We start from the raw sequence: 24,207 nt of genomic DNA, 5'->3' as shown, positions 1-24,207 counted from the left end.
ACTGTGGAAACAAACTGAAAATTTTGATTTTCATTGACCAGTTATTGCTGTCTCTGGTGTGTAAACATTTAGTCTTTTTTTTTTTTTTTTGGGGTCTCCCTAATGGCTTATGATATTTCTTCTTACCAACAAATTTAATCAAAATGGGCTGCTGTAAGAGTATTATGATGAGTGAGTTTTCTCAATTTCTAGACGTCTAATATCTGAACTCAAATGTGTCCCAGAAACCCTAATAACTCATTAACAAGATATATCAGGGTTGTTCCCAAGTGATCTTATTTTAACAGTTTTGTTTCTTTAGTGGTCTTTTTATACCTCAACATTAATACGTAAGGCAACAGATAAGATGGAATTGCTTAGAGAGAAATATGTTAATTGCTGTTGACTTGCACATGCAAGAAAATATTCACGCAAAGCATGAATTTTCTATGTTAGATAAATGGAAAGAGCTAGTGTTGTGAATTTTACAGAATAATTATGGCCATATGCTTTCCTTGTATAACTTTTGTAAACTACAAAAGTATACTAATATATATATAGACTTCTTCATACTCTTTTATAAATTTATTCATTTTGTCGAATGTCTTTCATTTGTTTTGTCACTTTGAAATGGATTTCATTTTAGGGAATACATAAACTGCTTTCCTAATTAAACTTAAATGGTGTGTACTTCAATTTATATAAAAGATAAATGATGGGCAGATAGCATCATTTGTTATATTCTCAACATATCCAAACAACACAAGTACATAACTCTCTTTCCTAGATGGGCAGTAATAAAAACACATTCTCCTATAGAACATGTAATGTGAAACTGACAAATAAACCCTCACATAGAATTCTTAGCCTAACCGATGCTTTTATATAATAACATTTTTGTGGCCATTGGTCATTTTCTTCATTGACTCGAATCTGGGGGTTTTGTCTGAGAACTTCGTGGTGGCATAGAGCTTCAGGTAATCTTGAAAACTGTAGTAATTGGGGTATAAGAGTTTGGGAGCAGGAGAAATAATGGCTTCTCCAGCAGGATTGTAGAAGGTTGCAATGGAGAGTCTACTTCCTTTCTCCCCAGCCATTACACGATGCAATGCACTTTTGTACCTTCCATTACTCAGCACTTCCACTTGGTCACCTGTGTTGACAAAGATGGTGTTGTTTTTGGATGGTGGGATTTTTATCCATTCTCCATCTTTCAAGAATTCAAGACCTGGAACTTGGTCATCTTGGAGTAGGAGGATGATCCCTCCAGCATCAGTGTGTTCACGAAGTCCTCTCACATGCTCTGGACGAGAACATTGAGGATATTTTGCCACTTTTGTCCCTACAGAAGGACCTTTCTCTCCAGAGAATGTTTTCATTATGTAATCTTTCTCTAAACCAAGGTTCTCGGACATGAGTTCAGAAAGCTTCTCTGCTAGCTTAATTACTTGAGCAATGTAATCATCCATTGTTTTGCTGCATGTACACATCGCATATAGCTCAATACATGTATAGATATTATATTGATTGAGATATATAAGCTGAAAGTGCAATTCTAGCATCATAGATTCGTAGTGACTAACCGAAGATCCTCTGATAGATTTGCAATTTCATTGATATTTGATTCTGGATGATGCCAGATAAAAAAGGTGCTTTCCCAGTCCATATCATTTAAACGGTCTTTGTTTGTCAACCTCTTAGCCATTTCTGACTCATAGAAGGTTTCCTTCAAATTATCTTCATAGTGTGAGTTAACCAACTGCTTCACCTTTTCCATCAACTTCTTGTCTATTCCATGGTTCTCAACCTGCAGAGCGCAAGCATTTTGGTATCAGAATGTAAGTGTTGATCAAATATTCAATTCAAAAAAAAAAGGAAAATCCTGTCCTCTTCACCTGAAAGAAGCCCCACTTCTCGCAAGCTTGATGCAGAAGCGCCATTGTCTTGTCCCTCATCTTGCCTTCAAGATCATTGAAATCTATCACAGGGATCTCCATCTCTCTTTCTGTCACAATGAAAAGATGAGCAACTTAGCGTGGTACTTATAGGCACAAGTCTTGCTTGCTTTTTTTTTCTCTCTTCTCTAGATTTTTTCACCATTTCTTAATTCAGGTAGTTAGAGTTGAAACATCAGTAGTTACAGTTATATTGTAGCATCATTGACGGAAAGAGTAATGACTAAAATCATGTGATTCACTGTATGTTTCTGCGATTGACCAATCATGTCCTCTTCTGAAGCAACACAAAAAGGAAAAAAAATTCTCTTTTGTAAAAGTATAAGTTTTCTTTAACGTGGAGGACCCTCCCCTTGTAATCTCTATCGTGTTTACACTGTCTTTATGATGCCCATTTATATTATTTTATGTATGCATGTCCACGTGGCTATATTCTAATTCTATGAATGAGAAAGTCGTTTTAGTTGTTTCTCATATTGGAAACCATCATTTCAAGCAAAACCAGGGGCAGTGTTTGGTATTGAATGATTTGCCCTTGAAAGAGAAACTGGGTATTAGGAATCTTTTTTCTCTTTAGAGACCTTCCAATGGGCGTTTCTAGTTGTCAATAGTCAGAGTAAGCATTTCTTCTTAATACTGCCTTCATATTGATATATTGATTCGGAAGTTGTAAAACCAATGTAGATATAAGTTGAATATTTCTAGTTGTTAACAGTAACATATCCTCATCCAATCCACAGGTTTTTCTCAACATGCTTAGTATTGGTAATTGGTAAACTGATGATGCTAACATTTATTGCATATTCTAGCTCTTAGTTTTCATGCCATGGCTGAAAAGATTCAGCTGCAGGATTAGAATAACTCTGCATCATTCAATCAAAATATGGAATTTGAATTTATTATATAGTTTGACAGACCGCCTAATTTGAAAGTTTGATGAGCCTAAGTGGAATAAATTTATGATTTTTAGACTGATTCCATTTCTAGGTGTTATTCATTGTATAAATGAACTTGTGGAAACTTTTATTGCTTTGCTTGGTTTTTGCAGTACACAACATGTCATTTGACATGAATTTAAGAAGTCCGAAATTACAGTCCATTAATGGTTAGAAGTTGTAGCCCATGTGATGGAGTAAAGACTCTGCATAAGAGAAGGAGCTAGTTTAGAGTTAGAATTGAAAATAATAAACATTGTGAGACAGATCTGAGATGTTATTTTATTTGGTTTAATTTTTTTGGTGGGTCTGAATTGTTTCTAGTGAAAAATCATTCCCAAGAATGCATCAAGTCAGAGAAGAGTCTAAACTTTAGGAAAAGGGATGGAGACCTAGCCAGATACAAAGCAACTCCATGTTGTTTGTTTGGGAAGTTAAGCAATTACTTTAGTTGTTGTTTGATTCATACAAACGCAAACTGAGTAGGGAATAATCAATTGGCATATGCTTATAATTAATCAACCATCGAAATTGTTATACAGTGAAGTCATATTGATTCACGAAAGAAAAAAGAATAAAATTATGTTTACAAATAAATCTAATTAACTTGTTTATATAAACTGAAAGAATGTTAGACTGATGAAAAGTTATGTTGATTGGTGGAGAAAGTAAATTGCCTGTGGGTATCTATAGACATATCCAACCTGCTCATAAATAATGCATTTTATACAGGTATGGGTTTATCGAGTAAGGATCCAAAAACCTAAACTTGTACTTGTATTTTGGACAAAACACAATTATGTCTATTGAGAGAAAACTTAATTACCCACAAAACAATCTTTTTTTGAATCATATTACCCAACAATTTTTAGAAAAATAATCAATCACCAGGGTAAAAAAGAAATAAAACACTAGAGATAATAGTATATTCCTTTATAATAATATAAGAAATGAATTTTTCCTTGTTAGTAATTAAGTAAATGTGGCTACTGTTATCTCTAGTGTTTAGACCCGGGGCTACTGTTTCGACCCCGGCGGAAACGAAAAGTTGCCGAGCAACCACGATTATATTTGTTAGCTTCTTCTTCATGGCTTGTGGATGGTTGATTATGGGGACATTCTGGTTCAAATCCAGTCTCGCAAGGATTGTTTGGAGTAGCTGCACCATCTACCAGCTTAACCGTTGCCATGCTCAAAATTAGTACTAAGCACAACATCAACACAGCCGACCCAAGATTGCCATCCTTCACTTTTATTTTGCCTTGTTCTATCGACGTAAAATTATTGTTTATATAGATTTTGAGTCTTAGCTTTAATTAGTCAGTCTGTTTTTGAAATTTTCTAACCTTCTAACAATTTACTTGTTTTGCCACTAATGTTCTATTGTCTAATCGTTCTGTTCCATTGCCAGTAAAGTTCCAACCTTTTTGTTATGATTTCATTCGCAGGTCCGTTTTATTAGTTGATTAAATTGATTTTTATTTCTGTTAGGCCGAAGGACTATTTTTCACCCCAGTTTTAATTTAATCTCAAGAGTATATTTTTTCATAATAATTACACATTTTCGTAGTAATCTTTTATGTTTTATAATAAAAGATTATTCAAATCTAACGCACCCTTAGTGTATATATGCAACCGATAATTATTCTACAGAGATACAAACTAGTATAAAGCTAAGGGCCTGTGATCAGAGTTCCCTAAGAAATATGAAATACATAAAGAGACTACACCAGCAGGAGCTTTCTTTATTTATACTCCTGAAGTGTAACTTCTGAGACATTTAATACCTCTGGTTTGGTTTAATGCTGCCAACAAGTTCCACCCCCCTTAACTGTCCTTCTGCAATAAGAACCATTGCGTGTGGGTGCTCCGCAAATAGAGCTTCCTCCCGAATTCCAGTCATCATATCTACTGACTGTTGAACGCATGTCTACTGAATGCTGCCAATACGTTCCTCCCAATTTCCAGTCATAATATGTACCATCGGTCGAATGCGTGTCTACTGAATGCTGCCAACACCTCGCAGTACCCTTCACTGGCCTCTTGCAATATGAACCACCATGTGTGACTGCTCCACAAACAGAGGTTCCTCCAGATTTCAAGTCATCATATGCACCGGCTGTCGAATGCGTGTCTACTGAATGCTGCCAACATCTTACGTTACCCTTCACTGGCCTTTGGCAATATGAACCGCAAAGTGTGAGTGCTCCACAAAAAGAGGCTCCTCCAGATTTCCCATCATCATACGCACTGGCTGTTGAATGCGTGTCTACTGAATGCTGCCAACACCTTGCATTACCCTTCACTGGCATTTTGCAGTATGAACCACTGAGTGTGAGTGCTCCACAAACAGAGTTACGATATTTCATATCATTACTTGTACTGAAATTTGAACACTTATCATCTCCATTCAATCTATCTTTTGCAGCTGAGTTAGAGATGAGCCCACTGACCTTCAAACCTTTATGCTCTTCACACCTCACCCTTCCAGTAACAGGCTCTCTGGTACAGACACACCCATTACCTAATTCTACACCACATAAAGTGTCATACTGGCGGTTGACCACTGGCCTCTCCAAGGAAGCTTTGGGTTGCACTCTTCCAGGTTTAGTTTCATCACAATGTAAAGCATTGCTAGCACTAGAATCAATAACCGCAGAAGGTAAATCTTGAGATGTTCCCGCTGACTTGGAACTGGAACCATAGGCCTTCCTCCATTTGTGCTCATCACACCTTTTATTCCCTTCAACTGGCCGGCTTCTACAGATGGAACCATCACCCAAGGAAACCCCACAAGCACCAGTATTGACCTCACCAGCACCATGTCTATCAGAAACTAACCGAAGCTTTGATTTGCTAAACTTGAAAACTTGAGGAAATAAGTTGTAGCTGTCCTCATCAGGATAACCACTGAATTTATTCCCTGGTGGAAGCAGTTTGATCCCTTCAATTTTGATGCCCACAGGTTTTTGACTGAAATATAGAAGCTTCCTGACAGGTTTAGGAAGCTGAATATTGCTTGAAGCAATTTTATTGAGTTTCCTAAGGACATCATCATGGCGACGCTTGCCATTACTGCCTTTGTTCCAAGCATAATCAAGTTTATCGAGCAGCTGATTTTCAGTTTTCAGAGCAATTGCCTTGTTTTCCATCTGTCAACAAACAGGAAGGCAATTTTCATGAGTCCTCTTAAGTTTACTCACCCCAACAAAATGGGGTAGTTGAAAGCAAGAATCACCAATTTATGAATATAACTCAGGCTCTTCTTTTCAAAACCAAGTTTCCAATAGATTTTGGGTGGATGCACTTTTTTCAACTGCCTTTTTGGTTAACTATATACCTTTTGGGACCTTAAATCATAAAAGCCCAATTCAGCTCATCGAAAAACAAGAATGTGCACCAAACAAAATTTCTAAATTCTAGGATATAAGAAATAAACAAAAAAAACAAAAAAATTAACATCAACATGAACAAACTCACCCAGAACCTTTTGTTGATTTAAAGAGATGAACTTACAGGAACCCATCTGTACACAATGGAGAAGCCTCTACTGAATATATCCTCGAAATATCCAGGCCCATTTTTGAGGCCAGAGTCATTTGGTTTATTCAAATGAGCACCATTGCGGCCATAACACTGGAGCCGTGTACGGACGCTGTCAGCTTGTCCAAGGTAAACTACAGCCACACCATCTGAGTCGAGCTTGTCAAGTTCGCGTCCTAAGCCCTTGCGAGGCACTGCTACAGCAAGCTCATAAAGCCCTGGACCTGCACTAGTAGGGAGGTTCTGAACCCTATATCTTGCTGCACCTTCCTTCCCAAGTGAATAATCTTCCCAATCAGAAGGTCCAACAAGAACCTGAACGCAGACACATAATAAGCGCTAAAATGTAATCACCCATAACAATAGCCATCAAATCAAAACCCACAAATGCTTATTCCTGTGGTATGAAACGTCTGGTAACAACATATAGTTCACTCTGACATCAACTACTGCTAAATAATGGACTACATGGCTTTTTTTTTTTTACAAGCAAAGGCAATTGAAAGTTGAATCAATACGGTCATTTTGACAGTATCTTAAGGTAGAGTACGAAATTGTTTGTTAATATGCTTAGTTCAAGATTAATTATGAAGACATTAAGTCAAAATAAGTGATATTTCACAAGTGACAGAGAATCCCATAAAGCAAACTTGCCTCAGCACAATGGAAGCTGCTGGCAAGAGTGAATTGAGAAAGTGGGTACATGATCAAATGATATATACAGTACTGCTTACAACAAAGAAATGAAAACAAAGCACACAGGCCTAAAAGATCCGAAATTTATGAAGATGAGAAGGAAATCAGGAGAAAAAGCAAACCTTCCATTTAGAGAAGAGGGAGTCATGTTTGGTTCGCTTGCACTCTTCTCTCTTGACCCTATCAAATTCACCCCCTTCCATCTGCTAGTGACCAATATGACCATCAAATCGCCACTTTATACCGGGCCAGCATGTGGTGTAAAGACCATTTTGCCCATGAAACAAGAGAAGTCCCTCAATTGAAATTTTAATTCTTGAATCATGAATAACTTTTTGAAAATAAAAAGCCTGCTGATTGGAATTGAAATCTTCGATGGGAATGATGCGGCGGTTTGAACAGTAAAAAGTGATAAGCCATCTTGAAGCAACTGTCTATACAGATTCTCACGACCTTCCCGGGTGACAAACTAAATTTCTTACTTTCTTTCAAGTAGGATCACAAAATTTTGGCCAAAGGTTTGTTCCCCAGCCCCCCACCCTCCAAGTATGTTATTTTCCCAAGTTTCTTTAATTAATTTTAAAAATCTCATTTATCTACTCATAGGTAATTAAAATTGAGCATGTTTGTTATATTATTTTCCCCTCTTCTAAAGCCCTAAAAATTAATAATTTTTTTTAACCCAAGTTTTCAAAAATAGCATTTTTCTCTTTAAGGTTTTCAATTTTTTGACGATGAAGAGACTTTTCTGACAATCTCTAAGCAACATCTTTTTCTCTCTGATGCGCCCTCCTTCTAACCATTCTCCTCGGCAACGGCATCGTCATTGTCATCTATAAAGAGGAGATCTTCGTTGATGACAATGTCAAGGAAGACAACCAAAAAGAGAACTTACCGAAAAGGAAGAGACGTTATCTGAAGATCATTGAAGAAGTCTCTTCATCACCGAAAAATTGAATCTGAAAAATTTAAAACCCTAAGAAGAGAGAACTTTGGTTAGGAAAAATTATTAATTTGTACAGTATAAAAGAGAAAATAAAATAAAATTTATGTTTATTTTTAATATTAAATATAAAATAACAATTTTGCCCTTAAAATAAATAGACTTAACCGTTCATAAATAAGTAAATAAAATTTTCAAAATTAACAAGAGAAAATTTAAGATAACAACATATTTGGAGTGAGTATTAGTCCTTTGGCCTAAAATTTTTCTATTTCCATGCAAAGCAAAATAAGAATACTCAATGCAAGTAATAGAGATATACCTTTTCGTCCCAGAATTGTACTAAGATAAAAAAACCTTTCGGGGATCCCTCACTTCCAATTCCTTTGTCATCATCAACACTAATATACTAACTTTTCAGAGGCCTAAACAACTTAAATGTGAACGTAGCGTCTCACGCAACGGCTGAACTATTTTAAAAACACCTTGGTCTTTATAATTTGATTACATTCATCATTCACTTTTACAGAAATACCATTACAGAAATAGGTCTATGTAGTGTTCATTGGATTACACAACTAATTTCAATCACGTCTGGTTTACAAGTTTGATGGCTTGTTCTAGCCTTTATCCTAAGGTCAGTTATAGTACCAGTGTCTTTGGACATTGAACAGAGGCCTACTTTGTACATTTGTAGGCATTATCTTTACGCATATCGCTTTTGTGATTCTTATCCTCAATAGCTTTAAAGCTATTTTATAAATAGGATGTTTAGATTTTAAAAGAAAAAGAAAAAAAATATTAAAATTTTATAATTTTGATAAAATCCTTATAATATTTTTATTAATAAAATAATTTTTAGGTTTTTATATTTTATTTTCTTGTTTTAGATAAATAAATAGTATCAGAGCTATAGATCCGACGGGGAGACAAATCGACCACCAAATAACTGAAGAGTTACCGGAATCGACGTCGAAAAGATGGCTGAGAAAAATGAAAACAAGAAGAAAAGAGAGTGACGAGAAAAAAAATTTTGAACGCGGCGAAGGATTCGTGATAAAAGTCTGGTTGGTTGGGGAAGAAAGTCCGCCAAACGTGAAGAAACACAAAAAAAAAAAATACAGAAGAGAAGAAGAGAAACCAGAGGAGAGAGGAAAAAAAAGAAAAAGAGGGGACAGTGGTGGGAAACGCAGAGAAGAAAGGAAGAGAGAGAAAAGAAAAATCGAAAGAAAAATGATAAGGTGGATAGTGGCCGATAAAGCTGTGAATTGGATAATGAAAAGTAAAGTGCGTGGGGTCATAGTGCACTTAAGAAATATATATATATATAATTAAAAAATATCACTCATTTGAAGGGTAAGATGATTTTTCAATAAAAGAAATATATTAAGATTGAAATACTTGTCTTAATCTATAAGGTACATTTTTTTATAAATAAAATGAAAAGAAAAATATATTAAAGTTTTATAATTTTAACGGTCAACCTTTGTTTATCTAAGAAGGTCTTTAGCATTTTGAATAATCGAAAAATAGGAGGTCTTGAAGTCCTTAAATTATCTAAATTAGGAGGTTTCGAACTCCTTAAATTTTTCAGTTTAATATTGTAATTATTTTATTAATGAAATAATTTTTAGTTTATTATATTTTTGTATTTTATTTTCTTATTTTAAATGCATAAGCGGTTGAGTTCCTAACAGTTTTATACCTTAAGTTGGCTAGTTTTAACACAACACTTATTGTAACAAACAAGTGAACAATAAGTTGGTTTGAGATGTTGTTTGATGAATATTGTCTTGTTGATCAAGGAGTGAGAGGTGCAGGGGTACGTGCAATCACCTTCTTCTACGAGGTCCAAATGGCTTCAAGTGGTGGTACGTTAGTGTTCTTAGGGTTGGACAACTTTGGTTGCTTATCCTATCAATAATCGAGATTGAAACATTATTAGATTCATGACTTAGAGTGTTGTCTTAAAAGAGCTTGTCATGGTGTTTAATGCTATAAAGTTTTTATTTTTCTTGGTTGGGAGGTGTTTGTTGGGAGTTGACAAATTCCAAGCACAAGGTGCGTTAGGGTAGATTGGGGGTCCTTTGATGATTATATCATCACCATTAAGAGTGAGTAGTCTTTAGATGCGGTGCAAACGTTTTTATAGCTTTTTCTCTTACGAGGATATGCCTTTTTGGTAAGGTGCATGTTGATTTACGCAACTGTTGAGCAATGTTAGGGAGGTCACTCTTAAACTTAGGAGTTGATCTTGCTTAAACTACAGTGTGAGAGCCTTAGGGGTTGGGTGACAACATTCCGTAATAAAAAGCTTCTAAGTTATTCTCTAAGTCTCCAAATGATTGATTGTCTAAGGTTTTCCTTTGTCATTTGTCTCAAACCATTATCAATATAAAACTTATTAAGGATAGAATATGAATGATATCTTTTCTCTAACATCAAACTATCAATATGATTTCTTGTTACCAACTACAAAGAATTTGACATGTTCCCTATAAAGTAATGCTAATTAAATGAAAAATAGTAATAAAGAGATAAAAAATAATTTTTTATTATGATTTAGTCTGATAATTGAAATACCTACATAAATATTGTAGTTATTAATTGGTGTGTATTACAATAAAATTTCTATAATATTTTAGCACCTAGCATGAACTCTCCTCCCTTTTTTTTCTTCTATATAGTATCCACAGAGAAATTATTTATAGAATACAATATAATTCTTACTGTATCGTGGATTATCTTATAACATATTTGTTTTACCATTGTCAATCATTTGGACTTTTCCATCACAATTTTTTTCATTTATTAAAGTCACCTATGTCTAAATAACGTTATAGTTTACAAAAAATATATATATATTAATTCAATTTTAGGTTTACAGTTTGGACAAAAATTTGACGCAATCCGATGGCTAATATCTGTCCAACACTGTCGGGAAATCCACGGCCACGGTCGGCCCAACATATTGTACGAAATATAAGGCAATTTACGCGAAGCTGCTGAATGAAAAGTGAAGTGAAAGCAGAGTTCTGACTTCTGTGCAACCAGCCGAGCGCCATGAGCCTCCTCATGAAAATTCGAAAATCATCTCTTTCTTCCCTCTCAATTTTCTCTTTTCAGAGCTTCTTCACAACACTCCCACGTAACTCTCCTCTCCAGTTTTTCTTACTCTTTACTTTTAACTTCTTTTTTCCTTTTTTTAATCTTGTTTTGTTTACTATTATATATGAATGATATAACATTTTGAATGGAATTTTTTATTGTAAGCAGATTTTTCTGGCGAGAAGAAGGAGACTAGTAGCTTCATTCACCCCACAGCGGTTGTTCATCCAAATGCCATAATTGGTCAGGTGTGCTTCCTTTCACTTTGCTTCTTTCATTTGTTTATTATTTAAGTAATTATGCCTTTTTTTTAACTGGTTGATGTGATTAGCTGCCACACTTGGTGAACTCATTTCTACCGGTTGTATTAACACCATTCCATAGCCATGAAATAGATTTCTCAATAATTACAACTCATATTCATCTAAGTCATTTACACATATCTAATATTCGATTATTCTCCCCTTTTAATGGGATATTGTCATTCTGTTGATTAATTGCTGTTCGGTTGTTTTTTTTTTTTTTAAATTCTGGACCTGAGAATTGAAAATTGTATGCTTTCTTCAAGGCAATGTTGTCTTGTGCGATTCATTGAGGGTGCTGCACCTTTTATGATTTTGCATCTGCTCTTGAGAGGCTCTTTAGAGTTTACCACTGCCAATTATTTTATCAGTTTTGATAGTGTTAGTTGAAATCAATCAAGCCATTTGATAGTAGGTTTACTTTTGAATGATAATTGGAAAAGTTACAATTTGAGTTTCAGGATGTTTCAATTGGTCCATTTTGTACCATTGGGTCTTCTGCAAGGCTTGGGAATGGTTGTCAATTGTATCCCTTAAGCCATATTTTTGGAAATTCAGAATTGGGTGAGCACTGCGTTTTGATGACGTGAGTTCTGATTTTGGTTTTACCCTTTTATTTATTTTTGGAAACATATTGGTTTCTGTTCTTGATCATTTTTCTATATTAAGGATTTAAACTTTGTCTGGCAGTGGTGCTGTAGTTGGTGACAATCTTCCTGGACAAACTGTCTTAGGGTGCAATAACATTATTGGACACCATGCTGTGGTTGGTGTCAAATGCCAGGACATGAAATACCAGGTTCACTTCTACTAGTGTGGATGTTAACTGATCTATTTTGGTGCATGATTAGAAATTGGTTATTTGGGTGTGTGCACCAATGGAAGTTTAATTTGACAGCTAAACCCTCTGCATTGCTAGCAATATATCTGAGTCTGCAATGCACATCATTGCCACCCAGAGAATTGAATGTCCTCATTGCATTTGTCACTATGTTCATCGACATCAGAATAAATTAAATGGAGCACTTTAGTGCATGTACTTATCCATAGTTAGCAGGATCCTGACATCATTTCTTAACGTTTTTAGCCAGGGGAGGAATGTTTCCTTGATGTTGGAAACAACAATGAGATCAGAGAGCATGCCTCAATTCACCGATCTTCAAAATCAAGCGATAGAACGGTGGGTTGGCCTATAAATTTTTATTTTCTTTTTTAAATGCATATTTTTTTATGAATTATATACATATTCTAATTAGAATAAGTTAATCAGGTTATTGGTGATAGCAATCTCATCATGGGTTCGTGTCATATTGCTCATGACTGTAAGATAGGCAACAATAACATATTTGCGAACAATACTCTTCTAGCAGGTCATGTTGTTGTGGAAGTAAGTGCTAAATTTATTTCATGGTTTCATCTTCAGATACCTTATCTTATTTGCAAGTTGATTCAAGTGTTGGATATATAGGACTATACTCACACTGCAGGAGCAATTGTTGTTCATCAGTTCTGCCATGTTGGCTCATTTTCTTTCATTGGTGGGGGTTCTGTGGTATAATCCTTTTCTTTTGGCCTTAAGTTTTTATCCTCTACTTTCTTCTTTTAGTGAAGATCTTGCATAAATTTTGGCATCCAATATCGATGTTTTCAAGTCAAATTGAGCAACAATTTTGATGTCTATTTCTCAAATGGTGGTTTCATGAATTATTCATACAACTTTGCCCAAAAGAAGGGAAAAAATTTAAGGATCTTGTTAGTTGTTACATTAACCTCCAACATTGCTATTATGCTCTTTCTACTTGACTTTAGGACATATTCTGCGAAGATGAAAAAAAATTTATATCATACAAATAAATTTAGTTCTTCATGTCTTATGGCTAAAGGTATCACAAGATGTCCCCAAGTACACAATGGTAGCTGGAGAAAGAGCTGAGCTTCGTGGTTTAAATTTCGAAGGTCTTTGTCGTCGTGGATTCACGGTCTCAGAGGTTGGTACTCAGAATTTTCATTTTGATGGCTTATTTTTAGCTAGAAAATAGTACATAATTTTATAAATATAGAAATAGAAGTCTTATCTTTCTCGTCAATGTTGGCCTTACCATAATTTGTAGAAAATGAAAGATTGGCATTTTCTGATATTAAAGTTGTTTTAGTATGTCTAAATATTTGAAATAAAATGCAATTTTTATTTATGTGCAAAATTCATGGAATATATAGGTTACATTAGACTTTGAATTAGAAAACTAAATCCTAATACAAAGAAATTGATCCCTAATTTTATGAGAACAATCTCAGACAATCAATGCTAATAACTAATGAAAATATAATCATGACGAAAAAGGAAATATGGTATTCTCCTGATCTTTATTTTTCACTATAGGATTATCCTAATCTCTATTTTCCACACTGCCTCTCAAATTGGGCTGTAATGTTAATCATACCTAGCTTGGATTTAAGATCTTCAAAGTTGGTTCATGACTAAGTTCTGGTGAAAATATCCATAGTTTGAAGAGAAGAGGATATGTAGATTAAAGAAATAATTGCTTCCACCATTTTCTCTTTGATGAAATGACGATCTATCTTCATGTATTTTGTTCTATCATGATGTATATGATTTTTTTCAATATTGATGATATTTGATTATCACAGTACATTTTCATGGATTTAACAATAGGAATTTCTTGTTTGTCAATAACCCTTATTAGCCACATTCCTTTACAATTCTCATGAGCCATTGCTCTGAATTCTACCTTTGCACTAATCCTAGCAACAACAAATTGCTTCTTACTCCACGTAACCAAGTGTCCCCATGCATAAGTGCAATAACTTGTAGTAGATCTTTGATAATGACAGACCCGACCCAATTTGCATTTGAATAAATCTGAATATCTCGATTTTGACTTCTCATGAAGAATAGTCCAATGTTAGGGTTCATCTTTAGATACCTAAGAATCTGACAGACTCTCTTCATGTGTTTCTCAGTTGGGATTATAAATTCGCTTGCAACATTATCTTAAAACTAATGTCTGGCCTCTTGTGAGAGAGAAAAGATAAGCTTACCCCCAAGATGTTGGTACCTTCTTTTATCTACGAGAAGACTCTTTTCAATTATGTTTTGTTTATAGTTGTTGTCCATTGGATTATTGGTCGGTTTACATCCAACCATCTGTGTCTCCTTTAGTAAATCAAACACATATTTAAGTTGTGAAACTACAATTCCCTTTTTTGATTGAACTACTTTCATCCCAAGAATATTTTAAATTTCCCAAACCTTTAATCTCAAATTCACATGCCAAAAACTTCTTGAGATTAATGATTTTATTCTCGTTAGCTCCTATTAAAATAATGTCATCTTTCTGTTGTTTAGTTTACCCATGTATTGTTTTTTATGCCATTGTTTCCTAAGTTGAAATGACGGTTGGTGTTTGTAAATGTCTATTTGATGTTATGCACAAGAGTGAGATGACCTATGGGTCTTTTGGAAAGCTGTGATCTAATCTTCAATCTTGGTTGCGTATGTTAGTGTTGTTTAGAAGAAAATAATGATGTGTGCAAGAAATGTAGTTATGGATGAATTGTAAACTTTTAATTTAATTATTGTTAGCCTCTGCTTGTTCAGTGCTCTAATTTTTGTGAAACCATTTCATATTAGCACAACTTTATGGTAAATTTTTTGGCTTTTAGCCAATGAGACGTCTCTTGCTTATATTTACTTGCAATGTAAAGAGATTTTTTTTGACATCATCACATTCTATTTACCCATTGTCTAACCTAAAATCTTTTTTATGTCTCTCATTTTTTATAATTTTTTCCTTCTGAGCAAGGTGTAGATTAAGAGTTTGAGAATGGCATATCGAAAGATATTTATGCGTGTTGATGTGAATAATGTGGGTTTTGAAGAATGTCTCACTGAAGTGGTACTATATCTCTCACTTGCTCTCACTCTCAAATTTTATTTCTTAAATAGTCATTGAGAAAGTTAGATCCATATTGCAGGAACAGGATGAAAACTTGAGTAAAGTTCCTGCTGTATGTTCAATGGTGCAGTCTATTCGTGATTCTTTGGCCGAAAATCGCCGTGGGATATGCAAGTTTAGACAATGGAGTAGATTATGAAGGCATGCAATAGTAACTTCTGCATCTACAAATTGGATTTTTTTTTTTCCTTTTTCTTTTCTCGCTCTACAAGTAGCTGTATGATTTGTTATTCATACAAGTTGAAGAACAATCTGTGTTCAAGGGGGATCTAGATTACAGAACATATGGCAGGTTTCCTTTTCTAGGTAAGAACTTTCTGTCACTTTTCTAGATTCAGTCTCCACCACTAGGCAGCAGGACAGCAAACTTCAAGCTACATCCCTCTGTCATTCTGTCCTATGGTATTTCTAAATTAATCTTTGCTTCAAAATCATAGACATTATATTACTCTGTCAACGATTGGAAAGTGCTTGTACATTAGACATTCAACAATGTTGTGGTTCTAAAATGGAATTATGATCTGTGATGTAACCTACTTTTTTATTTATGAGTGCAATAACTGACTTAAAGAAATCTATGTATTGATCCACAGTATACAATGACATGCAGATAGGATAAAGAAGCATTATTCATTCGCTGCTAGTGTTTTTAGTGGTAATGCTAATGCTTTTGAATGTGAGCTTTGTGGTGATGTTGCCCATTTCTTTAACTTGGAATGGTTTTACAATGTCTTTCATGTTAAGCATGGACCAATTAATTTGGAGTAGCATGATTGAAATCAGTGGCCTTTTGTTTGAACCTTTACAAAAAGCTTGGTTAAGAGGGGATAGTGGTGATGGGAAGGTGTGAGGTTGAAGTTGCTCAGCCTGAAATAATATCAGACTTGTATAAAAAAAATGGGCACCACCTCAATCAGCATCAATATGAATTATATGATTTATTTAAGGACAAAACTTTATGAAACTTGCATGTGTTGGGCACTTGTGTTAAAAGTTAGGGACGTGGCAATCATTGAACCAATCCCCCAAACGCACCCAACTGTTTTTATTATTGATAGTGTCTTTTCATTATTACCATGAAGTCTGTGGGAAATTGCTAAAAAAAAGAGTAACAGTTTATGTTAAAGCTACCATTTTGGTGCCCTTTTTGGGTTGAGTAGCAATAAGCATAAACTTATATATAAATAATAACATATCATTATAAAATTGGATATCGTTCAATTATATAATAACATGTCTTAATTATATACAAGTTTGTGTATATTATTTATGTACATAATTTTATTGTTTCGGGATTCTCTATCTGCCACCTACATGTTGTAGTAATGCATTGATTAGAATACATTTTGATCATATTATAGACCTAACTGGCTGGTCTAAAATCAACTGCCAAATTAAAATTTATCATCTGCAATATAAAATGCAGTCAAACAAGATGAGAGAGTTTTCGTTTGATAAAATAAACATTTTATTTTATTCTTTCTTTTGATTTAGGGAAGATTCCATTGTGTGATGCTGCCAAAAGATAGAGAAGAGAAGTAATAAATTCCTCAACTTGGCCTCTTGAGTTGATACATAGGATTATTAATCATTAATAAATCTATCATTAACTTGTTGGCCTTAACAAGACAATTTGAAGTTGGATGAGATAGCCTATTCAATTATATTAAGCCTTGGTCTCCATCAAGCTTTCTGATTGCTCATCTTTAGGTTTACTTTTATGGGGGGGACAAAATATCTTATACCATCTCTTTTCTTTACACTCCTAGATTTTTATTGATGAAAACATTATCTTTAATTTTTTTCATTAAATTATTATTATTATTATTATAACGATAAAATTATAAACACTGAAAATGTGATTGGGTATTAAATAATATATCATCATATTATTTATTGTTTTTAAAATCAAAATAAAATAATATTTTATTATACGTTAATATAACGTTTAAATACCAAACTGAATATTTAAAATTTGGAGTATATGATATGACATTACTTTTACTATAATATGTTATATATGGGTAAAGACAAATGATGTGAGATGTCAATCACTTTAGTGCTTGTACATTAATGGTAAAAAAAAAAAGGATGAAGAATGTGGGTTGGGTTGTGAGAAATTCTAACTTAAAATTGAAGTATATAGGTTGACTCAGAGAAATCAATTGAAACATTCAAAGTCTAGTCTGCCCAAATTATTTCATAATTTATGCCTTGACAAGGAAGAAATAATCTTTAAGAAAATCTCATGAGAGAAGAGTTGGCTGATCAACTTCAACCTTCAAACTTCTCATTTTTTTTCTTCCCCCATCTCTCAAGTCATCTAACTACCTACCTCCGAAACCAATAGAGGGTCTAGTCTTTGAATATATAATTAAGTTTCCAGAAGATGTATCATCATATAATTGAACATTATTTTATCTTTAATTCAAAAATATCAAATCACAAAATAACATATAATTTATATACCCAATTATATATTAAATACACATAATTTTATTATTTTTAGACGAGTACTAACATTAATTAATTAATTTTATTAAATAAAAGATACAAATCATTCATGCTCTACTATAATATTAACCATGCCGTGACCCATATACGTGCTAATTTTGTTAGTGTATTTTTACAAATGATTACTCTCCAACACAATTGTTTTATATATATATATATATATAAAATTAATGTATCATCATATAATTAAATGTAATTTTATTTTTAATTTAAAATTACGTATATATAATTTTTAATTATATTATATATGTTGTAAACATTTATAAAAATAATTACATAAATATGAAACATAAGTCAGATCATCTTATTGAGGCTGAATTGATTTTATTAAACATGTGAAGTTAGTGATTAACTTATAACCATTGCACTAAGTTAAAAATTTAATCTTGAAATGTTGTTAAAGAAGATTTGAAGTCTTACTTTTACGTTTAGATACTCTTTTTTTTGTCACTCAAACTACTCTCAAAGATTATTTTGTCGATTTTAGAAGAAAAGCAATTGTTATTATTATTATTAGTCTATAATATACGAGGAATATATAAAATAAAGAGTAATATTATGTATCCACTTCGAATATAAAAATGGATATACACACATATATATATAATCTTGCGATTGAGTATTATTTTATTTTTAATTCAATATTATTTCATCTAATGATAGATGCATATAAATATAAAAATATCTATTTATGTATTCAAAATAAATTTATAAAATTTTATTGTAAAATAAATCACTGATAATTGAATGGTGTGAAGAGGGAGAAAAGAGAATTTGGATTTTAATAATTGATTTAGAAATCAAGTTGGAAAAGTAAGAAATAATAAAGCATATCCATCCAATCATCTTCTCTTGGTGTGCATCCATTCATTTATCATATATGCCACCAACCTGTATCTAATCAACATCTGCTCATTGCTCTAAGTTGAGTTTTGTTTTGTTAGCTTTTGGAGCTGGTCTTTTGTCGAAGAAGTTGAGCTTTGTCTGGGAGAAAATGGGCAGAAAGTGCTCACATTGTGGCAACATTGGCCATAATTCAAGGACCTGCACTTCTTTGAGAGAAGATCCTGCACCTTCTGGGCTTCGGCTTTTCGGTGTTCACCTTGACATTTCTTCTTCATTTTCTCTTGCCATAAAGAAGAGCCTCAGCATGGACGCTTTGCCTTCTTCAGCTTCACCCTCTTCTTCTCTAGTTTCCATTGATGAAGATAAAACTTCCCTGGGCTATCTTTCTGACGGCCTCATGGGCTGCCGTCCCCCACAAGAAAGAAAGAAAGGTGAGTCTTTTTCAACACAACCAATGACTTCCATCAAATTTTCATCCTTCTCATCGCACAAGCTTAAATTTTCAACCGTTTGCAGCGGCTATAATTTCTTTGTCTAAAGTATAAAGTTGTCGTTTTATAAACTCTTGACAACGAAAATCAACCATAGGTTTAGACCTTTTATGAATTAGAATTCTAATTGATTCATTAAAATAGGAGTCCCATGGACGGAAGAGGAGCATCGAACATTTTTGATCGGCCTTGAGAGACTGGGAAAGGGAGACTGGAGGGGCATCTCAAGAAACTTTGTGACTACAAGAACCCCAACCCAGGTGGCTAGCCATGCTCAAAAGTATTTCCTTCGACAAGCTTCCCTCAACAAGAAGAAGCGACGTTCAAGCCTCTTTGATTTGGTATATATATGCATATTGTATATATAGCTATAGCTATATCTATATCTTCCTTAATCGATTTAATTTTACCATTCTGAATCATCATCAGGTTGGGAAAAATATGACTGGTGGCCACACTTCCTTTAGACAAAAATTTGCTTCAAGTGATCAAGTGATTGCTGATCTTCGTCAAGATGTGTCAACTTCGCACGGCCGTGATCAGGTGGTGCCCATTTGGCTACGGCAGCCTAAATCTTCCATCGATGCATCGAAAGCATCGAGCCCAGATGGGGAACCAGCGGATTTAGAGCTCACCCTTGCCACCCCAAAGCCTTTGGCAGAAACGAAATCTTCTCCTAAACCTCTCTTCATCAGACCTATCAGTGTTACCTGAATGCAATCCAATGATCAACAGACCAATTGAATCCATCTTTTTTTTCTGTTTATTAGTATTATTATCAGCAAAAGAGTATGTGCTTAGTTGATCGATTAAGTTTTGGGCTTCAACCCAAGTGAGAACTTGTTCATCTCTTTACATTTTATGTAAGGATATAAAGTAGTTAGTTAGGTCACTGACAAGGGAATAAAATATTTATTTTATTTACAAGAACAATAGCATCTTCCTCCAGTGGTGCAGAAAATTTCTTATTGTCATGTGATATGATAAAATTTCTTTGGTTGTTTTCTTTTGAAGGGCACCATAGTTTAGTTTTTTTGCTTCTGAAGACAATCATATTCAAAACAGCAAATGGGCAATCGATCAAATCAAGAGGAATAAAATATATCTTCAAATTTCAATGGAAGTAATCGTCTTGGCTTTGATGTTTTCTCTGTTGTTGGAAAATAAAAAAACTCCAAATTGTCTTTTCTTTAAGGAGACTTAAAACTCAAGGTTTTTCCTTTTTTTTCACAGTAAAACTAGCCCTTACCTGTTTCAGAAAAGGTTGAAATTCAGCCAAGACTTAAAATACAAAGAAGTTTCAGGAAATATTGGCATTAACAATAGGTTTAATTTGGTAACTTTTAGTCTATTTTTCACTTTAATGAATCGAATGGTCCCTGCCTGCCTGCCTTCTCTACATGTCTAGAAAAGCTGGTGAAGAGACTGCAGTTTTACATGAAAAGCTACTACATGACATGCAACAGGTAACCTAAGTGACCCTCAACTGGTAGCTTAACTGATGAAGCTGCGGAGTCACCATAAAGCTCTAGGGGGGTTCAGGTGTAAGATTTATTGATACAGACTAAGATGAAACCCTAAATTTATTCGTTAAATGGTTGTGGATTCAGATATTAGGCTTTATGGACATCAAAGGAACGGATTGCCTTGGATGGGTTTTTCGGTATTAAAAAAACAAACCGGCAACCTAAGTTGATAAATTCATTGAAATATACGAGGCATATTTTGTCTTCACATGCTCAAGGGGACCATTTGATAGCTTTCCTATGGATTTTACATATCCTGCAACCAAAATTCATTAATTTCCAACTATTTGTCTTCTTCCTCCACAATAAATCTCACCCTAAAAAGCTTCTCTCTTTATTTGTCAATTTACCCACAAATCCTGGGGACCCACACACAATAAATTTAATTCATGGACTTCTGATTATTGAGTCAAATCAAATTATTATAATTGGTAAAAATCCACAGTGGAAAACCATGGACTTCTGACTTCCTGTTTAAACAATTCCAAGACTTGTTTTTCGAGTTCTTCTTTGTATAAACTCTCCAATTATCAATTGAATCAGTTAAATTTTAAGCCTTGACATTATTTCATGGGTGGAACAAAGACCTTAGACTAGGTTGAATATTATATATATATATATATATATATATATATATATATATATATATATATATATATATATATATATATATATACACACACACGAGATGATGAGAAAGACCTCATCCTCATTTAATTAGGATTGAGAATATACAGTGTGAATTGTGTGACCAGAAAAATGGCACATCTACAACAAGTCTGACTGTTGTTTTTAAAGATAATAAGGAAAATGAAGCTCCTCCACAAAAATGAAATCCCTCTTTTATCATCTCCTATTTGTCTTTGCAAAGGGCATTACTGTAGGAATCCATTCAAGTTGGAGCAATGTCATGCATACGCTTTTAAATATATAATTAAGTACATAGATGATATTATTTAATATGATTGAATGTTATTTTATTTTTAATTTAAAATTATTCAATCATATAATAATACATGGTTTGTATACTTAAATTGAATATCAAAAGTGTATATACATAATTTTATTGTTATTTTGAGAACTTATTCAAATTAGAGTAATATTATACGTATATTTTTTAGTACACAAGTAAATACATAAATAATGTTTTATGATGTGATTATATGTTATTCTATCTTTAATTTAAAATTATTCAATTATATGACGACACATAATCTTATATCTAATTATATACTCAAACGTATGTACACATAGTTTTGTTGTTCAAATTAACATTGAGGGACAAGACTGGTACCTTTCTGGGTTATCATCTCTCCCCTCTTCTTCTTTCTGTTTATGGTCTTTCAAACATACTATTATTGGTATATATATATATATATATATATATATATATACCAGTATATACTAGTGCACATGATACATGAAAATAATATCCTGAGATTCTACTCTTTTATTTAAATAACTATTGATGATTTGGGCTGCTTGTTCTGAATTCACATAATTTCTGTTCTTTATGATTCATCACTTTTTGCATACAGTGACCTTCCAACTAACAATAATGTCTTATTTACTACCTGTAACCATCACTGAGTTGTCATATTATTTGGCTTCTTCTTCTTCCCTCTATTTTTCTTTTCATATATATTTTATATATCCTTTGGAGGATAGAACTTTATTCTCTATCACTCATATGAAGAAATCTCAGTTATCTATTTCTGATGTGTCTTCTTTAAGATTTATTCACCTGCATAAAATATTGAATGCTACCTACATTGGAAAATTGTCAGAATATGCGCCATTTCTTTTGTCTTTATATGTATGTAGCTTTTATTGTTGATCCTATTTTATTTATATATTCTTTCTTAATTTTATCTTCTGTCAAATTAATGAAAGAGGAACTAATCATCAAAGGCATGAATGAGTTAGATATATTCTCCAGACATGAGTTTTTTTTTTTTTTTCCTGGCAAAACTTCATTTTCTGAGAACTCTGGAATAATTATTTATGGATTTGAAAAAGAAGAAAGCAAGATTAGGATAGAAAAGTTTGAAAACATTCGGATTATAAAAAAATTATGCATATTCATTTTTTATACATAATTTGAGTACATAGATGATGTGTTATTATGTGATTGGATAATTTTGAATCAAAAATAAAGTAATATTTATTTATAAAATAATATATTATTTATATACTTAAACTGTATATTAAAAATATATATCCAAAATTTCTGGCAAGACCATTAAATGGTGGGAGGGATGGTTTGGAGCTTGGGGCAAAGTGGTCTCCTCCTCTACGTCTGCCTTTATTAAGGTTGTTCTGTCAATGTCATCTATACGGTTTAAGGAAATGTTTGAAAGACCCCTTGGTTATTAAAAAGTCCCATTAACGCCTCTGGTTTTATGGGTTAAAAAAAGACAATGATACGATGCACCCAGATGATAGTTTTAAAGACAAAAGAGTGAAATTTCTAACATGAAAGTAAAGATTCAAATTCTCTCAGAAGATATGGTGCAATAGTTGTAAAACTGGTTATAAAAGTAAAATTTATATCAATATGAAACAATTTCATGAAACAACAACAAATTTCAAAACCCTTATGGCCAATTGAGTACAAAGCTTCACTGACCGTAAAATTATTACCATATGTACATTAATTCTTCGAAGGCATGTGGAAATATGAAAACAAGTAAGTGAGATGAACAAAATGTTGAAAAGAAGAGAGCCTCAGCTTTGAAAAGAGTAGTTGTAGTTGTAGTTGTAGTTTTAGGTAAGTTTAGACATTTAATCAAAATGTGCAGTTTAGTTGGGGAACAAAATGGACCACCACCCTCTTCTTCTTGTAATGTTGATTAAACAAAATATGTCAACAAAAGATGACGTGTTTGCTTCTTCAACACATGATTTGAACAACCGATAATGAAATTGAAGGAGAAGGTTTTATCCATTCATTGTTGATAATGAGAATTTTCTTCTTCATATTGGTGATAAAAAATCAGTTCATTTTGAAGCAATGTTGTAGACTTACCTAACTAAACCTACTACCTATCCTGTTGGATCATTTCAATGCTGAATTTGTGCCCATTAAGGTTGCGTTAATAGCTCTTGTATGACATCAATTGGAGGTGGACTGAAAATTTATTTACAAGATTGAATCAATTATTATATCATAGATTAATAAATAAAATATTCCTTAAATATGGTTACTATGATAGAGTTCAAGCATCACTTTCAACTCAATATCATTCATTGACTATTGCCCTACTGTCAATTACTTCCTCTCATAACTCTCACACAAATGTAAGCCACCCATTTACTCCACCATTTAATAAAACCTATAATCCTAGGAAGACCCAACTTCCATGACCGAGAGGTTAGCAAAAAATGGTACA

The 24,207-nt window shown here is 33.4% G+C and overlaps 4 protein-coding genes across 5 annotated transcripts; 2 read left to right on the top strand and 2 right to left on the bottom strand.

The window, feature by feature from the left end:
• Positions 1-681: 681 nt before the first annotated feature.
• Positions 682-2,032, bottom strand: LOC123200372 (1-aminocyclopropane-1-carboxylate oxidase 1-like). Its single transcript, XM_044615542.1, has 3 exons — positions 1,875-2,032; positions 1,563-1,786; positions 682-1,455 (listed from the first exon to the last, which is right to left on the bottom strand). The coding sequence occupies exons 1-3, from the start codon at positions 1,974-1,976 to the stop codon at positions 861-863; spliced, it is 921 nt and encodes a 306-aa protein (XP_044471477.1). The 5' UTR covers positions 1,977-2,032; the 3' UTR covers positions 682-860.
• Positions 2,033-4,466: 2,434 nt separating this feature from the next.
• LOC123201150 (protein EFFECTOR OF TRANSCRIPTION 2-like) lies at positions 4,467-7,508 on the bottom strand. The gene is made up of 3 exons (XM_044616613.1): positions 7,231-7,508; positions 6,386-6,727; positions 4,467-6,021 (listed from the first exon to the last, which is right to left on the bottom strand). The coding sequence occupies exons 1-3, from the start codon at positions 7,309-7,311 to the stop codon at positions 4,669-4,671; spliced, it is 1,776 nt and encodes a 591-aa protein (XP_044472548.1). The 5' UTR covers positions 7,312-7,508; the 3' UTR covers positions 4,467-4,668.
• Positions 7,509-11,047: 3,539 nt separating this feature from the next.
• On the top strand, positions 11,048-16,012 carry LOC123200123 (probable acyl-[acyl-carrier-protein]--UDP-N-acetylglucosamine O-acyltransferase, mitochondrial). 2 transcript variants are annotated; one of them, XM_044615255.1, is made up of 10 exons: positions 11,050-11,199; positions 11,328-11,407; positions 11,923-12,047; positions 12,152-12,260; positions 12,549-12,641; positions 12,732-12,848; positions 12,930-13,013; positions 13,345-13,449; positions 15,292-15,378; positions 15,458-16,012. In XM_044615255.1, the coding sequence occupies exons 1-10, from the start codon at positions 11,115-11,117 to the stop codon at positions 15,575-15,577; spliced, it is 1,005 nt and encodes a 334-aa protein (XP_044471190.1). In that variant the 5' UTR covers positions 11,050-11,114; the 3' UTR covers positions 15,578-16,012. The 2 variants fall into 2 exon arrangements, with proteins under 2 accessions (XP_044471192.1, XP_044471190.1); XM_044615257.1 differs by lacking the exon at positions 12,930-13,013 and having other exon boundaries at positions 11,048-11,199.
• Positions 16,013-18,802: 2,790 nt separating this feature from the next.
• LOC123200390 (transcription factor MYBS3-like) lies at positions 18,803-20,226 on the top strand. The gene is made up of 3 exons (XM_044615557.1): positions 18,803-19,229; positions 19,434-19,630; positions 19,719-20,226. Exons 1-3 carry the CDS (start codon positions 18,947-18,949, stop codon positions 20,001-20,003), a joined length of 765 nt encoding a protein of 254 aa, XP_044471492.1. The 5' UTR covers positions 18,803-18,946; the 3' UTR covers positions 20,004-20,226.
• Positions 20,227-24,207: the final 3,981 nt, after the last annotated feature.

Source organism: Mangifera indica, chromosome 17 (genome assembly GCF_011075055.1).
Source record: "Mangifera indica cultivar Alphonso chromosome 17, CATAS_Mindica_2.1, whole genome shotgun sequence".
NCBI classification, from domain to species: domain Eukaryota; kingdom Viridiplantae; phylum Streptophyta; class Magnoliopsida; order Sapindales; family Anacardiaceae; genus Mangifera; species Mangifera indica.
This window is presented reverse-complemented; position numbering and strand designations above follow the sequence as displayed.

Excerpts from the sequence above, each read along its gene's own strand:
- LOC123200372 (XM_044615542.1), bottom strand. The coding sequence starts at position 1,976 with ATGGAGATCCCTGTGATAGATTTCAATGATCTTGAAGGCAAGATGAGG. Across the intron at positions 1,787-1,874 it reads AGAAGTGGGGCTTCTTTCAG|GTTGAGAACCATGGAATAGA; the intron begins GTGAAGAGGACA and ends TGCGCTCTGCAG. Across the intron at positions 1,456-1,562 it reads AATCTATCAGAGGATCTTCG|CAAAACAATGGATGATTACA; the intron begins GTTAGTCACTAC and ends GTGTACATGCAG.
- LOC123201150 (XM_044616613.1), bottom strand. The coding sequence starts at position 7,311 with ATGGAAGGGGGTGAATTTGATAGGGTCAAGAGAGAAGAGTGCAAGCGA. Across the intron at positions 6,728-7,230 it reads CCCTCTTCTCTAAATGGAAG|GTTCTTGTTGGACCTTCTGA; the intron begins GTTTGCTTTTTC and ends GTCTGCGTTCAG. Across the intron at positions 6,022-6,385 it reads TTGTGTACAGATGGGTTCCT|ATGGAAAACAAGGCAATTGC; the intron begins GTAAGTTCATCT and ends GTTTGTTGACAG.
- LOC123200123 (XM_044615255.1), top strand. The coding sequence starts at position 11,115 with ATGAGCCTCCTCATGAAAATTCGAAAATCATCTCTTTCTTCCCTCTCA. Across the intron at positions 12,048-12,151 it reads GAGCACTGCGTTTTGATGAC|TGGTGCTGTAGTTGGTGACA; the intron begins GTGAGTTCTGAT and ends TTTGTCTGGCAG. Across the intron at positions 13,450-15,291 it reads GTGGATTCACGGTCTCAGAG|ATTAAGAGTTTGAGAATGGC; the intron begins GTTGGTACTCAG and ends AGCAAGGTGTAG.
- LOC123200390 (XM_044615557.1), top strand. The coding sequence starts at position 18,947 with ATGGGCAGAAAGTGCTCACATTGTGGCAACATTGGCCATAATTCAAGG. Across the intron at positions 19,230-19,433 it reads CCCACAAGAAAGAAAGAAAG|GAGTCCCATGGACGGAAGAG; the intron begins GTGAGTCTTTTT and ends TCATTAAAATAG. Across the intron at positions 19,631-19,718 it reads GTTCAAGCCTCTTTGATTTG|GTTGGGAAAAATATGACTGG; the intron begins GTATATATATGC and ends AATCATCATCAG.